The sequence below is a fragment of the Trematomus bernacchii genome, unplaced genomic scaffold (genome assembly GCF_902827165.1).
Source record: "Trematomus bernacchii unplaced genomic scaffold, fTreBer1.1, whole genome shotgun sequence".
Taxonomy (NCBI): domain Eukaryota; kingdom Metazoa; phylum Chordata; class Actinopteri; order Perciformes; family Nototheniidae; genus Trematomus; species Trematomus bernacchii.
Genome location: NW_022987342.1, coordinates 4,007,935 through 4,023,879, shown reverse-complemented (window position 1 = coordinate 4,023,879; position 15,945 = coordinate 4,007,935). Strand labels below are relative to the sequence as shown.

The following is a 15,945-nucleotide window of genomic DNA, read 5'->3' as shown; positions in this document are numbered from 1 at the left end:
ATTTCACAGAGCGGCTAGTAGGTGGCGCTTTGAGATTAAGACGCAACACCTTTACAGTCTATGCGCAACACAACAGATGCGACGGTAGGAACCGTGTTAGTTTATACATGTAAAGCTTCTTCTCCTTTGGAAGTGCAAATACACTGAAGTAACCCAAAATACCTCTGCTCGTGCAATTCGTGTAGAATGCTACAGGTGAGTGTACTTTCCTGCTAATGCTACCCCATGTTAGCTGCATAGCGCTTAGCTAACAACTTGACCACACTGAGTTGCACGGCTGTCAGTATAAATAGGTTAAATAAACATGTATTGCAACGGACTGCATTATTAAGCTAGTGAGTGTGAATACGGTGGACATTGCATGTTTATTTATTTCTGGTTTATTTTTCTGCTAACTTGCTAGCTAAGTTGTAGCCCCAATGTGCTGAATGTTGACTATGGTTGGTAGAATACAATATTACAATCTTAAGTCAAATTAAATGTTTAACCATCACATTCACCAAGGTTGACATTTGAGTTGACATTGCTCGAGCGCAGTTCTCCACCACGTGCTGCGTAGGCTATGGTAATTCTTCAAAGCTAAAGTGACATTTTGTATATTTTAGGAAATTTCAAACCATGCTTGCATTTAGAGAAATAGCTTTAAAATGTAGTAGATAAATCGTATCGAGTGTATATGCATGTATTGACATTGGCAGCATGCGAGGGGCTTTAACAATTGACAATTAAATAAACGAATATAGAATAAAAAACATTCTAAAATGGAAATTAAGGTGACGTTTAATTTGGGCAGTAGCCTACCGGCGATCATGTAGGTTTATACGTACATGGTAGCAACAGTAGAAGGTGTAAATGTGTGAGTTTCATAATAATTCAAGCCATACTGCTTTATCTGTCCTCCCCTTGTCTTTTGTCCCTCCTCGCTCCCAGTACCCATGTGGACATGCAGCGGTACAAGTGGCCAGATTATGAGATGAAGCTTCGAGAGGAGCTGCAGAAACAGCAACACAATGCCCGATTCTGTGATACCTTGCTGCAAACTGAGGGTGAGGATGAGCAGTGTGGCAACCTTTAACGTTAACGTTTTAAAGAGTAGTTAAACATTAACCCATATTTCTTCTTCTTACTACTTGTAAAGGTATCTCAGTCCCAACCCACAGTTGCATCCTTGCAGCGCTGAGTCCTTACCTGTCTGAGAAGCTGTCAGCCTCCATGTCTCCTCCAAGGGGCCAGAAGCGGCAGCTCCGGCTCCAGGCCCTGAAGGGCCAGACGCTGCTGAAGCTGGTTAGCCTTCTGTACTCAGGGGAGCTGGAGGTTAAAGGAGGTGTAGAGCAGGAGGACGTGCTGTCTGTAGCCCGAAAGTTTGGGATCACAGACCTTGTTCAAGGACTGGAACATTTGGAGGAAAAACAGAGGAATGAAAGCAGAACAATGCAGGATGCACAAGTTCAGAATGAGATGGCTGAGAGGAGAGACCAAGAATCTCCATCCAGAATGGGAAAATGTGTATCCATAGGCACGCAAACTGCTGAAAATATAGTGGGAGGTTATTTTACGCAGTCAACCCAAACTGAACATCCAACCCCAGGGCCTTTATCCTCTCGAGTTCAAAGTATGGATTTCTCACTCCAATCTCAAAACATCACACTTGATAAACATTTTCGTTCTACTTCCTGCCCACATATTCCCACTATGCACAATCAAACACAGAGCAATGGAGAGTCTACGTTAGACTGCCCCTCTGACAGTGAAGAAAATCCCACGCCGGCTTTGTCCAGCAACGTTGTGACCTTTCCTATTTCACTTAATGTTGACTCAATCTCCCTAACACCTCAGGAAGTGGCCGCCCACCAGCAGTCATCTAAATGTGAGAACACCCTACAAGTGCTGGCTAAGGAAGGGACTAAGAAAGGATCGGAAGATGGAAAAACAAATGGCAAAAGAGCTGACAATAAAGAAAATGCGGAGCAGCCGAGCCACAGAGATGAGATGATAAGACAGGGTAAAGGAAAGTCTACACTGAAGAGACTTGCACATGTAGCCAGTAAGAGCATGTCTAAGATGAAGCAGGTGTACCACATGATGGAGACCACACAGATTTCTATTAAGGTAAGGAGTAGTTCATTATTTCAAGTAGAAAACAACCTGGAATCTCGCATAGTGAGGTATGTGCATAAACTCTAATGCTTAATTATGTTAAGCTTGTGAAGCATGTCGAATACACATTTCCACTGACTTTTATACATAGTCAAATATTTAAGGCCAAATTATCCCTGGGATATAGAGGCTCCCTTTGGGCTGAACGAAACCAAAACAACGTGCAAATATATTGACTGAAATTGCAATTGCGATATGATTCACATTTTCCGAGGGATTGATCATTTATTTTCAGTATCATTGAAAAATATATTTAAAAAAGTGTGCCATTTCTATCTGTACTAAACAATGATATTTTGTATTAAATCTGTAGAATACCATTTGTATGCCAGACCTCTATGCAGCAACATAATACTTAATTTAGAAACATGTTTACACTTATTTTGCCTTGAAAACCTATTGTGCCTCCTGCCATTTGACTATTACACTAACCCATATCACGATTTTGATTAATTTTCAACAAATTTTGCAGCACAAATGGCAGACATTTGAACATTTCCTGCTGTTTCCGGTTATTTCTAATTTAAAAATGAATATCTATGGAATTATTTCATAAACAAAAATTACATTTAAAGATATCAACATTAACTGCTGTAGCTAATTACGTTTTCATCCATCAAATAGGTCAGGCTATCAAACTCACTCAACCACTGCAGCCTTACATTTTGAGTCACAACTGCACTAGAGTAGAAAAGAAAAGAAAGGAACAGAATTTAGTTTCATGACAGAATAATGGCATCTAAGCTATGATGTGTTTAAAATGCTTTCAGACTGTCATAACATATCTCTTTTTTTATCCTTGATTTTAATCTTTCCCTGTATTGTCTTCCCAGGTGAAGCTGAAGAGGAATATGGAGACAGGAGAGGCGTGGGAAGTTGTGAGCAGGAAAGAAACAGAGGAGACGCTGACACTTCCTTTCACCCTGACACAGGTAGATAAGTGTGACCTTGTTTTTATACACAGACAGTTGTCATCCAATTCACTTGGATTATATTTGATGTTTGTTACAATTAGATCCCTCACTAGAAACAATGCATGGAATACTAAAGGTGTTTAAAGGGACAGCAGCTCAGCATCACGCATTGTGTAATGAGGGGGTTAAATTATTATGATATATTAAATAACCTTTTGCAGACACAGCTTCAGCTGTGTGAAATAGAGGATTATATTCAGTCGGTGTGTAAATTATGTAGAAAAAAAAATAGTCTGTTCCACGGCGTACCAATTGCTGGAACTACGGCTATAGCAACGTAACTTGAAATGAAAGCGGCACTGATCAAGGTTTTCTGTAGCTGTCCGAGTCTGTTCACATTTTCTTTTCTATTAACCAGTCTTTTAACAATGCCAGAAACCATACCGTGTTACCTTAAGTGTTTACTTCCTGTCCGTCTTCTTCTGCTGATATCTCTGACGTCCAGCACTCTTTTTACCTCGCTCCTTCTCTTGCGCTGCAGATTGATACGAATGCACATACAGGGTGCGTACGGGTGCTGGAAATCCTTGAAAATGCTTGAAATTGTACGAGGTGTTTTCAAGGTTTGAAAAGTGCTTGAATTTTGGGAATGGTGCTTGAATTTGGGATAAAGTGCTTGAAATTGTAAATGCTTTACTTCGCTTTTTAGATTAAAAGAAAATAAAGAAGTCTGAGCGCGCTTAATTGCTTCGCTTTTACATAACACAGCTCCGCTCCGGCCTTCCCGCGCAATGCGCGTGACCGGCAAGTGTTTTTGTTACGTGTGTGACCTGGGCATTCTGATGAGAGTGATAGATGACAGTATGCCAGGAGGTTGCCGTTTCAACGAGCGTTGGCTAGCAGAAGACAAATACAAGCCATGGCTAAGACGAGGGTCAAGCGAAGCCCAAGAGTAGCCTCCTGCAAAGTGTGCAACAATAACGATGCGAGAGTCTGCGCTGACGAGCCACACACCACACGAAAGGTACGCCATCGTAGAGCATTTTAGATTAGGCTATCGTTGCATGTAAAATACATGACACTTTTCTCTGTGCGCGGCAAAACAAGCTCGCCAAAATGGCTTCACAAGGCAGTATTTTAAGTGTCCGAAAATGACAATAAAATAGCGGTATGCAACGTGTGTGTGAAGCAGAAATCCTGCAACTCCACCCGCTGTGACGGACCGGTGAGCGGAGCAGAACACACATTAAGAGTTAGACCTAACACACTTAGCTATTTTATCTACCTCTGGAACAAGCTAAACTAGTTATAAATATATTTATTCTTCACTGTCGGGTCGCTCATTACTGGATCAGTGAGCTGCAGGAGATACTGACGGGCTGTCAGGAGAGAGAGAGAGGGGGAGAGAGGAAAAGAGCGATATCGGTATCGGCCGATACTGATTCCGGCGATCGGCTCCAAAATTGGCGATCGGAGCATCCCTAATAATTGTATATGATATGTTTTATAATGATTGATCATGAAAGTGTTATCAAAGCTGGTAAAGGTGCAGCTAGTTTGAATGACTTTGTATACTACAGAGTAGCTTGTGAATTTACTCCAGGTGGAACTAAAGTCTGATTTAACACTTGATTATATTTCACATCATTCATCCACATCTGTAAAGTAACTAAAGGTATTAAATACATGTAGTGGAGTAAAAGTACAACATTTACCTCTGACTTGTGTTTACTGCCAACCTAAAAGTACCTCAAAAATAGTAATCAATAATATATTGAAAAGTTATTTGGCTGATTGTTTTATATTGGCTCAGCCAGGTTATATGGGATGCCCAGTCTACGTACAGATGGGTCACTCATTTTGAAATATTAAACTTAGTTTTCTTTTCTAACATTTTTAATTTTTCATCCTCATGTAGAATGCTATTATGAAACACACATTTGGTTGTTTATAGCATAAAGAACATCTGATTTAATGTGAGGTAGGGAAATAATCATTTGAGTTTAAGTATGTGTATATAAATATGTAATTTACAACAGCTGTAAGATGCTTGAAAAGCTTGAAAATGCACCTTGAAAATGCTTGAAAAGTGCTTGAATTTGACTTTGGAAAAGGTGTAAGAACCCTGCACACAGTTCCTTGATCCTCCTTAGCAAAGGTCTGTCCTCCTTAGCAGCCGTGTAATAAGGAACAGATATGATTTGAATCTTATCAACTTGACTTTTTTTAAAGATATGTGATCTTAATATTTTTTCTAAAGGATGGTTCCAACAACAAAAGGCCACAGAAAAACCTTACAGACGGTAAGCCTCCTCCCTCTTCTGTCCAGCCCGAGACCCCGATTCTTCAACCTATTGCTGCTACCCCTGAACCACATCCTCCCCCCAACCCCACCTCTGACTCCCAGCTTCTCTCCACTGAATGCTTTGCCCCAATCCAAAACCAAAATGTCCTCGAGTCAGCCCCCCTCCCCAAGCTTCCTGGCTCAACTGAAGAGTGTGATGAGCAGATTGACAAGCTGCTGGAGGACATCTTGATGGGCCTGTACATCCAGCCAGACGTGGAGAGAGACTGCAAGAAGTCCAATTATAATGAACCAACCGCCATTTGCCATGCCCAAGCTTCAGAAAATGAGCAGCCACAGAGTCTGATGCATTCTGCTGCTAGTGCTACCGGGTGCGTGTATTACCAGGATTTTGGGACACAAATTGGTCACTCATCATCAGCTACAGGTATTTAGATCCATTTTTTTTCCCTACAATTTATTATTTCCTCCACCTAACGTAATATTTGCAAGGTGTTCTTTAACAATAGAGTGGTGCCAACCCGGATGTTGGCATCACAAGTGATCCCTCCACAAGCAATAGGATTTCCCCATTGGGTTTTTCTTTTATTGCTAAAAATAAGCTTTGTGTCCTGCATGTACACGTTTTTTGCAGCAGGATAATCTCAACATATTAAAAAGTTTACGTTAGGCTTTAAAGGAAATATGTCACAGTCCCATGGCTTCACATTACCACCGCTAAGCTAATGGCAGCTAATGTACAGCGTGTAGTTTTATGTAGTCACTTGTTAGCAACTGCTGTTTTTACGACACATAGAAGCTTTGGACTTTCACCAGGGGGGTATTTCCTGACATATTTTATCTTGTGGAACAAAACATTATAATCTGTTCAGCGTGTGTTAACCACATATTATAATAACCATAAACACGTAAAAGAAACGTTGAATTCAATACAATGGAACCAAATTAGTGAAATGCTAACTAATCTCCGGGTTTTATAACTCATCTCTGCACCAATCTATTGTCTCAATGATACATTTTAGGGTTAAACGGACGGTTTACCCCAAAATGAAAAAAAACCCATATTTTTTCGTTTTACCTGTATTAGGGCTGTACTCGAACGTATTGGAGTATAGTACTTCAATACGTTCGTTGGAGTACTATTCGGGTTTCAATTTCGTTATTCGGATATTCGTTGCACTGCGGTTGCCAAATTGAATTTATTGAAAACTCCAATATCAACGTAAGAGCTTGTGCCTCTTCGGCACAATGCAATATCCTTTTCAATTTCAAAGAACATAAATTGGGTTGTATACATGAACAAATAACTATAAAACGACAATACTGTAGAATAACAAAACGAATGCCGTGAATAAACCGAAATACACGTGTTGAAGCGGTTCGCCGCGCGGGCCGAATATTCGCTGCAGATTACTACCGATTATCCGGAGCCCGAAAAATGGTATTCGGGACAGCCCTAACCTGTATTAATCTAGTTATAGTTAGGTATCTCTTATTTCATAAAATATATGACTGTGAATAAAATACATATTCACACAAATACAATAAATAAAAAAAATACAGGCCGTTGTTATGAAACAAACATTAAAACAAAATCGCCAAATGTTTTCACACCACATCCACTGACCACTTAGCTTCATTCCAGACCTCCATGACGTTGTATAATAATCTCTGTAGTGGATTGAACAGAAGAGATACAAATGAAAAGAGACTCTTTGTTCCCTATTGACTTAAGTTGTTGTTTTCCTCACGTCTGCTTCTGCTTTCCTGTTTGCTCTCACTCAAGATGAATACACTCAAGATTAATTAATGACATTGTTCTTACCTGTCGTACAGGTATCTATTGTTTAACAGCACAGAACCAGCCCAACAGCTCAAGCCTTTCATCTGTACAGCCCTCTTCTTTGCTTATCCAGCAGCAGCAGCGCTTTCCTCAGTATCCTCCACCCTTCACAGCCATGGTGCGAAAAGATGGATCGTCAATGCCCAAAACTCAAAATTGTCCATATCCTGAAGCACCCACAACACGATCAGTCATACCCACAGCTCTATACTCCAGTGGACAGAAAACTGTTACTGCCCTTACCTATTACCCGGTATGCCAGGAACCGTCTGCACAAGGCAATCCGAACATCCTTGAGTTTTTACCCCTGACAAATGGAAATGAGGCGCTCTCCTCGCATCCTTTACCTTCCATGGATGATTTGCAGCTTCCTCCATGTCTCTCTCCGTTAGATCTCCCTACCATCAACAACTCAACGCACCAAAGCAGTCAAAGCCAGCCACATACAACGTTAGACAGGCGACCTTGGCTCACAGGTAACCCCGGACCACTACAATATCCTCTTAGTGGCATCACTCACAAACCAAATAAAAGTGCATCTGTACCACAGTATACAAACGGCAGCGGTTGGTCAAGGCAATGGCATCTGGGGATAAATCCTCAAAGTTGGGGAACATGGGCCACATCTTGTACTGTGAATGAGGTGGAGGACAGAGGAGCAATATCTGCTGGCCCTGGAAATGTGGCGAAACCGAAATCTGATCCCAGGATAATGAAGGAAAGTTTAAAGAAGGTTGAAAATATTGGAGCAATATCTGCTGGTCCTGCACATGTGGCAGAAGACAAATCTGATCCCAGGAAAAAGAGGAAGAGGGTTAAAGAGGTTGAAGACATTGGAGCAATATCTGCTGGTCTTCCAAATGTGGCAGAACAAGAATCTTCTTCCAGGAAGAAAACGGGAGGTTTGAAATGCAAACAAGTACAAGATGTCACGATAGACGATGCTGAAGTGCCTAAAAGGAGGGAGAGAAAGCGCAAAAGTCGTCAACAAGAAGCCAGTTCTCTTTTGTCATTGGAATGCGTGAAAGTCAATAATGGAACCAAAGAGCAGACAAACCTGAGCATTGGTTCGTTGAGCAACAATGTGCTGACGAAGGCAAGAGAAATGGCCGATCATTCTTACAAAGATTTAGAGAAACCAGATGAACCGTCAACCATTAAAGAAGATCTGAGAGAGGGAACCAGAGGGTCCAGGGATCTCAAAACTGAACAACGGACAAGGATCACGACCAGGGGCTTTTTAAAAAAAACTCAAGAGACGCCAAGTGAATCAAGCATAGAAGATTCAGCTTTAAAACCGAAGGCCTGTATAGCTCAGATTGTGAATAAAGAAGGAGAACCTGTGAAGCGGGGACGCGGAAGGCCAAAGAAAAAAAAAGTTGTAATGAGTCAACCGCAGAGCTCTCCTACCGCTGTTGAAAAAATCAGCCAGGATCTCAACGGAGAACCGCAAGTTGACATTAATTTTGCGGAGGAGGTGAAAGATAAAACAAAGCCAAGGTCTAGAAAACGGAAGAGGAATATAATTAAAGTGGCTGCAATACCACTGAAGAAGACCAGAAGTGACGAGAACACCGTCAAGGACGTAGTAGACGATAACGATGTTGTTATCCCAGCAGGAAGAAAACGTGAGACAACCCAAAAGCCACAGATGGTCAATTTGAAGGAGTTTCAAAAGCTTATCAAACAACGACACTCAAAAGCAAGCAGGTCAAAAGAAAGCCAGGAAAATGAAACAAACAGAACCTCAAGAGATGTTGAAAGTGAAGGGAAGGAATGCAGGAGCAGAACTGAAAAATTGACTAAAATGTACAATGCTCAGTCTCAGAACAAGGATGGGATTGAGGAGTCTCACGTCTTCAATGTCCCAGTTGATGAAAATCACAATCAAATCTTCCACAAGTCAACAGAAGAGTGTGGCCAATCACAGCGAGATGACGCAAACGGGACCGGGTTGTTTGGGGATGAGCCCCCTCCCGTGTTTTCCTTTGAGTTCTTAGGAGAAGACCAGGCCAAGGTACCAGCTGAGAGGGAGCATCCACTAAAGAATCCGAATGAAGGTAGTGTGTTTTTTTTTCTTTACTTTTAATTGAAAGATGTTCACGCCCTTGCATTGTTAACAGTCAGAGTAAAACATTTGAAGTATGAACAAATAGGGAAAAGCTACTACTTCTACTTTCACAATTTCATTTATTGGTTAGGTTGGAAAACAACATACTAATGAGAATATGTAACTTTGTCGCATGGTTAGGGGTTCATTGTTCAAGAAGAAACTCAGAAACAACAAGGTATGAGTTTAATATGTTTAAAGAGGTAATTCAGAAAATACAAGCAAAAAACTTGATTAAAATGTATAAAGTCAGAAATGTATGAGGAAATAAACCAAAACTCTTCGGAGATTAAAATTGGGAATAACAAGAGAAAGTCAAGAAAATAACACAAATAATGTATTTTTGTCAAGGAACCCCTCCCCTTCGCTTTTGAAAGTTGGATCAAACTCTCCACACCACAGATTCTGCCTCTTGCAGTGAATAATATCTGGATTGGTTTAACGTAATCAAATGTATTTTGTAGTCGGATTTAGAACAATTAACAAACACTTGCCTCTCTTTAGTGTGATGAGGTCGATCCAAACTTGCAAAGTGAATTGATGAAAACCTTTTACCATTTTAGCTGTTTGTAGTGACTAAATCTGAGAATTTCATAAAAGATTTTTGCCATTTTGTTTATTTTCAAATATTATAAAAAATATAGTTTTTTCTTGTATGTTTGAGTTTTTTTCTGTTACATTTTCATTTCATTCGATTTTTCAATTTCACCACTGACGGCTTTGCTACTGTTAAAGGTAGGGTAGGTAAGTTTGAGAAACCGGCTCGAGATACACTTTTTGTTATATTCCATGGAATGCTCTTAACATCCCGATAGCAATGAATATCTTAAGTGCTTTGACAAAAAATCCATAAAAAATGTCATCTGTGGAAGCCGTAGTACTGTAAAAAGCACGACCAATCATTTTAGCCGGCCCGGCTAAAATAACTGGATGGCCTACCTGCCTGTCAGCCTTCCATCTGTGCACAAACTTATCTCGTGCCCTCATTGGTCATGTGCGCGTTCGTGTGTGTTGGAGGAGGGGCTCTGTAAGGAAGTGGCAGATTTTCTCCGGTTGTGTTATTTCAAATTCTAGCGATCTCGAGCCGGTTTCTCAAACTTACCTACCCTACCTTTAAGACAATGGAGTCTTTAATCGTAGAGATCAAAAGATAGGTTTTTGAAGTGTTCAAACTATTCTTTGAAAAGATGGGCTAAATGCTATCAAGGCTGATATCAACACATTTATATAAATAATGTACTAGTTTATTTCCCCTAAAAATGTCTCATATCTGGATAAACCATCTTGGTTTCTTATTTTTTCAGCTCTAAAAGCCCATGATGCAGGAGTGTCAGATACACATCAGACTTCGTTCAACAATGAAGACTTGTCGCACAGTGACACCCATCTGCCTCAACAAAACAAAACTCCTTTAAACCCACAGACCCCCAAGAGAACTGCCCCCCTTCTTTCAGACACTGTCGGGTTCTGCAACACCTCAGTCTGCGATCAAGAAGAAAATGAAGAAGTGGAGGTGGAGGAGGAAGTGGAGGTGGACATCCTTCATTACTCCCCAGACAAAGTGCCTCCGAGCAGAGAGTGTTTGAACGGACTTGACAACATTGAAATAACTCCAGAGGAAGAAGAAGAAGAGGAAGATGTGAACGATGTTGATGTAACTGGAGATGAGGCAGAGTGACATTTTGTATTTGAGCATAGTTTTTTGGCTATGTTGTGACAGGTTCAGCACTTGTGGGCAAAGCCCTTTGTTTGTGTATGTTCACAGAGATGCCAGACTTCAGTGAATTTTGCTGTGAAGTATTATATAACAGATTTGTATAGTCCTTTTTTACGTTTTACCAGTCAGTTGGTGGTATACATAGGAGAAACACTTCTGGTTTTGACCTTTTGTTCAATATACAAGGTTAAAATATGTTTATATTGTTTTATTCATGTTTCTATTAATAATATGCAAAAGCATTGATTACATAGAGAAAAAAGTTCTTCGTGTTGTTCACATCCGTCTTAATTTGATATTTTCAGTGAAATTTGAATTTTCAGACTGAGTGTGTTGTGTAAATTACATAATTATGGTTTATTAAAAAAAATCTGTATTTTCATCCGTGTCTTTTTTTTACATAATCATTCAATCAAAATACATTATTTGAGTGCTCAGGGACTGTTGTACATTATAAACAGTAAGACTTTACTAAGGTTTTTTAAACACAAAAAAACACATAGTTTGCAGTTTTATATTTCATGATTTTAAATGTGATAGTTTCAGAATAAATATGAAATATATATGATATATTAATCTGTGGAAATGTACAGAAAAGCAAGGAGAGGGCGCACTGTCTCTGCTCTCAGTTTGAATGCAACTTTATTGACACCGGAAGTGCGAGCGGTAACGGCACACGCGTGTTTTCTTTGCAGGTTTGAAGGTTAAAGAAGAAGCACCGGGTAGTTCTTGTCGTCTGTCCACTGCAGAGGATCACCAGGGCGACGTGTTTGTGTTTAAAGCCGGGGACAGAGCAGCACTGAGGAGCAGACATGGATCCCATGAAGGCGCAGCAGCTGGCGGCGGAGCTGGAGGTGGAGATGATGTCAGACATGTACAACCGGTAAGCCAAAAAGTTAGCCATTAAGCTAGCTATAACACATTAATGCTAGCTTTATGACAGTATTAAACTGTCTTCTGGCCTTCATGCGTAGTTTTTATTAAACGTGTCGTGTTGCAGTTACAAAGTTTCACCTTAATGTTAGCCAGCTTTGACCTAGCTGCACATGAAGAGTCCCTACATGATGCTAGCTACCTAATAACTGTAGACTGACTGCAGTGCATGTGACAGATTAATTGGTTCTCAGCACTCAGCAGAGCCCCACACGCTGTAATATTACATCTAGCAACTCGTTTGGAACATGCATGCCACCATTGAAACGAACAGTTGATCGATGTTGAACGACTGAAAGTCCTGTAAAAAAAAGCCGGTTTCTCAAACTTACCTACCCTACCTTTAAAGGGCCCATGTCATGCTTTTCCGGTTATTACCCGTCCCCTTGTGTGTTATGAAGGTTTTTATGCATGTAAACGGTGTGCAGAGTCACAAACCCTGAAAGTACACCCTGTAGCGAGTAAAACTCTAACACAGAAAATACCTCCCCAAAACGCCTCGTTGGAGATACGTCATTGTCCATTTGATTCTTCCATTTCGTTCTGGGTACGGCATGATGTCAAGCCGTACCCGGAACGAAATAGACCAATCCGTGGAGCCATTACGTTACGTCCGAGGAGCCGTTACGTTAAGCCCCCGCTGATTGTTCCAAATTGACCAATCCACGGACTTCCTCACACACACATCTGTGTGCAGGGAGCAGGCAGCTCAGCTGATTTCTCCTCCCTGGCTGCAGGCTGATAACAGACAGTTGGGATCGCGGCGAAATTCTCTCTGCAGACCCATTCTCACAGCGTTTATCAACCTTTTTCTTACTCAATATCAAGCCACACTTATTGTTTTTACTTCGGCTGTGACTTTGTGTGTGCTCAGGATGAGTTTGGCTGTGTTTGGCTGTGTATCGCTAACAAGGAAACAACACCTCCACGGAGCTCAGCGCGATTCACAACGTCCCGACCAATCAGAGCACACTGGGCTCACAGGGAGGGTGGGGGCTGGAGCTTTTGGAGCTACAACGAGCCGTTAAAGGCAGAGAGTGAAATTCAGTGAATACACGTAGTTTACAGAGATGCTGTATGAGAAACCAATGTGAGTTTGGAAAATTGCACAATATAAATCTATTCTAGTAGACCTCAACAATGGAATTATGATCAGTGGAAATGGCCATGACATGGGCCCTTTAAGTTGACAGCATTGATCTCGTCTCAATATTGGATATCATTTATTTTTTTCTGTAATAAACCGCAGTTTAAATTTGTAGGGCTTCAATTATGATCAATGTAGAAGTAACAATGTAATTGCTATGGCATCTATTCATTGTCACAAATTAAGATGATTTCGTGTACCCAAGGTGAAGTTGTCTTGAAATATGTTTTATTTATTGTACATATATCTTAGTGATGCAATATTAATTTACATTTTTTCCCAAAGAAAATAATAGTATTAATGATTATTATTATATTAAATACACAATGATACCTATTATTTTTATTATTATTATGAAAAGTACTACACTGCAAATACAAAGCAAGTATTTAATAGTAAAATAGCTAAATCTGTCTTTGTTATGATCTAAATCTAAATCTGAAATCTAAATCCCTTTTCCTAAAAAGTGTAATATTTTTAGGGATGCTCCGATCGATCGGTCACCGATCGAGATCTGCCGATACTCACTCTCTACCGATCGATCGGTGCTCTCTAAACATGCCGATCGCGAGGGCCGATCGCATGACGTAAAATACATGACACTTTTCTCTGTGCGCGGCAAAACAAGCTCGCCAAAATGGCTTCACCGGTCTGGCATTATTTTAAGGTGTCCGAAAAAGACAGTAAAATAGCGGTATGCAACGTGTGTGTGAAGCAGAAATCCTGCAGCTCCGCCCGCTGTGACGGACCGGTGAGCGGAGCAGAACACACACTAAGAGTTAGACCTAACACACTTAGCTATTTTATCTACCTCTGGAACAAGCTAAACTAGTTATAAATATGTTTATTCTTCACTGACGGGTCACTCATTACTGGATCAGTGAGCTGCATGAGACGATACTGATGGGCTGTCAGGAGAGGGGGAGAGAGAGAGGGAGAGAGCGCTTCCGCTCATTTCTCCCGTGGTATTATCCAAAGTGAATGTAAACTTGAATAATATACATAATTTGAATGTAATAATTAAGTTGATTGTTGTTTGTGGAAGCTCCAGTGAATGAGCCCCATTAACTGAGTTTTAAACATCACTTTAAATGGAAGATTTAAAGTGATGTTTAAATCTTCCATTTAGGCCCCGCCCACTCGATCGGATCGGCGATCGGTATCGGCCGATACTGATTCCGGCGATCGGCGATCGGCCCCAAAATTGGCGATCGGAGCATCCCTAAATATTTTTAACAAGAAGAATTAGGAACGATCGCACGATAATCAGAAATCAGAAATAGTCTCTGGTTGCTACGCTTTTTCTCAAGGCAAAAGCATGCAGTCACTCCTCAAACACATTTTAGTAGCAAGCACCAATACAAGCGTGAATCTGAAAACAAGCATACTATGTCCCCTGTAAGCAATGTACTTGGTCAAAAAAGTTGCACTCAAGATCTAAAAAAATGTTTTAGTTCCAGCAGATGGAGCTGTTTTGTTTGCCAAGTGACATTAACTATCTGCTAATATTGGTGGGACATCATATTAAGATGTTCAGGCATTATTATGTGTTTGCACACAAGCTTTAATAAAATGTTTTAACGTGTTTTACAAATCTAACTGTCTCCTGACTCCCATGTATTCCCAGAATGACCAACGCCTGCCACCGGAAGTGTGTGCCGCCACATTACAAGGAGGCGGAGCTGACGAAGGGGGAGTCGGTGTGCCTGGACCGCTGCGTGGCAAAATACCTAGACCTCCACGAGAAGCTGGGACGCAAACTGACAGAGCTCTCCGTCCAGGACGAGGAAATTATGAGGAAGGCAGCAGTAGGGAGCGAATAGAGACGCTGTTAAACAGAAAGAAGTAGAGCATTTTGGGGGATTTAAAAGTTACGGGATGGGGTCGCCATATCTGGTTTCTCTAAGGTGAGAGACTTGTGTTTTAATGAGTGGTTGGGGTTGGAAATCAAAAAGCATAGAAATATAAGGGTCCAGTGAGAGAAACTACTTCCTCCACTGCAGTAGAGGATAAGGATCTGGTGGAATGACAGCAGGAGGACATCTTGAAACTTCTCCACCAGCCTCGTGTACATTCAGCTTTGCCTGGTCCTTCAAAATATCGTATGAAAAATAACTGGAAAGAAGAAAAGGATATTATTTCTAAAGTCATACTTTGTGCTTGTTTTTAACTGCTCCGAAATGAAAGGTGCTGTTTCTACTGAAGAAACTCAAGTAATTTGAAGTTTTGTGGCACCAACCGTCTGGTACTTGTGGCAGGTTAAAACAAACACTAGGAATGATTTGCATTTAGTCCCCGTTTTCCAAATCACCCTTTGAACATGGTTAAAAATCAATTTTCAAAGGGGGTAAAAGTAAACGGGGGTCAAAATGTTGCTACACAACATCGTACATTGTCTGTTATGTAGACAAGGTTTTGAACAAAACCTCAAAATACAGTAATTTATACACGGATGGATCAGAACCAGCACTGAATGAATCATGTCTTTTTAAACAAGACGCTATGCATAAAGTTTACTCTGTCAGGGCTGGATGGTGCTGTGTTGACTCAACAATATCTCCAATGCAGACAGCTGCATCACTCCGGCTTAACGTGGACGTGTGTTGAAGATGGACTCAACTCATAATTGTCATGCTTGTGTAGACTGTATTGTGCCCTATGTGAGAGGACAATGTTTTGACTGATGTTTTTTTTTTTTCACATGCTCACCACTGTGGCATCTTTTTGCTACATATTGTTGAAGCTACACAGTGTTTTGATGTTATTAAGTACTCAAATAAAAATGTCTATTATCATAACAACACAAGTTTTGCCATGAG

At 40.7% G+C, this 15,945-nt stretch overlaps 2 protein-coding genes across 2 annotated transcripts; both read left to right on the top strand.

Annotated features, from left to right (window-relative positions):
• LOC117481799 lies at positions 1-11,426 on the top strand. The gene is made up of 7 exons (XM_034129701.1): positions 1-195; positions 931-1,046; positions 1,139-2,109; positions 2,991-3,089; positions 5,332-5,803; positions 7,213-9,279; positions 10,634-11,426. Exons 2-7 carry the CDS (start codon positions 944-946, stop codon positions 11,005-11,007), a joined length of 4,086 nt encoding a protein of 1,361 aa, XP_033985592.1. The 5' UTR covers positions 1-195; positions 931-943; the 3' UTR covers positions 11,008-11,426.
• A 286-nt stretch (positions 11,427-11,712) lies between these two features.
• Positions 11,713-15,927, top strand: timm10 (translocase of inner mitochondrial membrane 10 homolog (yeast)). Its single transcript, XM_034130177.1, has 2 exons — positions 11,713-11,929; positions 14,754-15,927. Exons 1-2 carry the CDS (start codon positions 11,859-11,861, stop codon positions 14,947-14,949), a joined length of 267 nt encoding a protein of 88 aa, XP_033986068.1. The 5' UTR covers positions 11,713-11,858; the 3' UTR covers positions 14,950-15,927.
• Positions 15,928-15,945: the final 18 nt, after the last annotated feature.

What these genes read in the sequence shown, in the direction of transcription:
- LOC117481799 (XM_034129701.1), top strand. Translation starts at nt 944, where the DNA reads ATGCAGCGGTACAAGTGGCCAGATTATGAGATGAAGCTTCGAGAGGAG. An exon ending in TCACTCATCATCAGCTACAG is followed by an intron (nt 5,804 to 7,212) that starts GTATTTAGATCC and finishes CCTGTCGTACAG; the next exon opens with GTATCTATTGTTTAACAGCA. An exon ending in ACTAAAGAATCCGAATGAAG is followed by an intron (nt 9,280 to 10,633) that starts GTAGTGTGTTTT and finishes TTATTTTTTCAG; the next exon opens with CTCTAAAAGCCCATGATGCA.
- timm10 (XM_034130177.1), top strand. Translation starts at nt 11,859, where the DNA reads ATGGATCCCATGAAGGCGCAGCAGCTGGCGGCGGAGCTGGAGGTGGAG. An exon ending in ATGTCAGACATGTACAACCG is followed by an intron (nt 11,930 to 14,753) that starts GTAAGCCAAAAA and finishes ATGTATTCCCAG; the next exon opens with AATGACCAACGCCTGCCACC.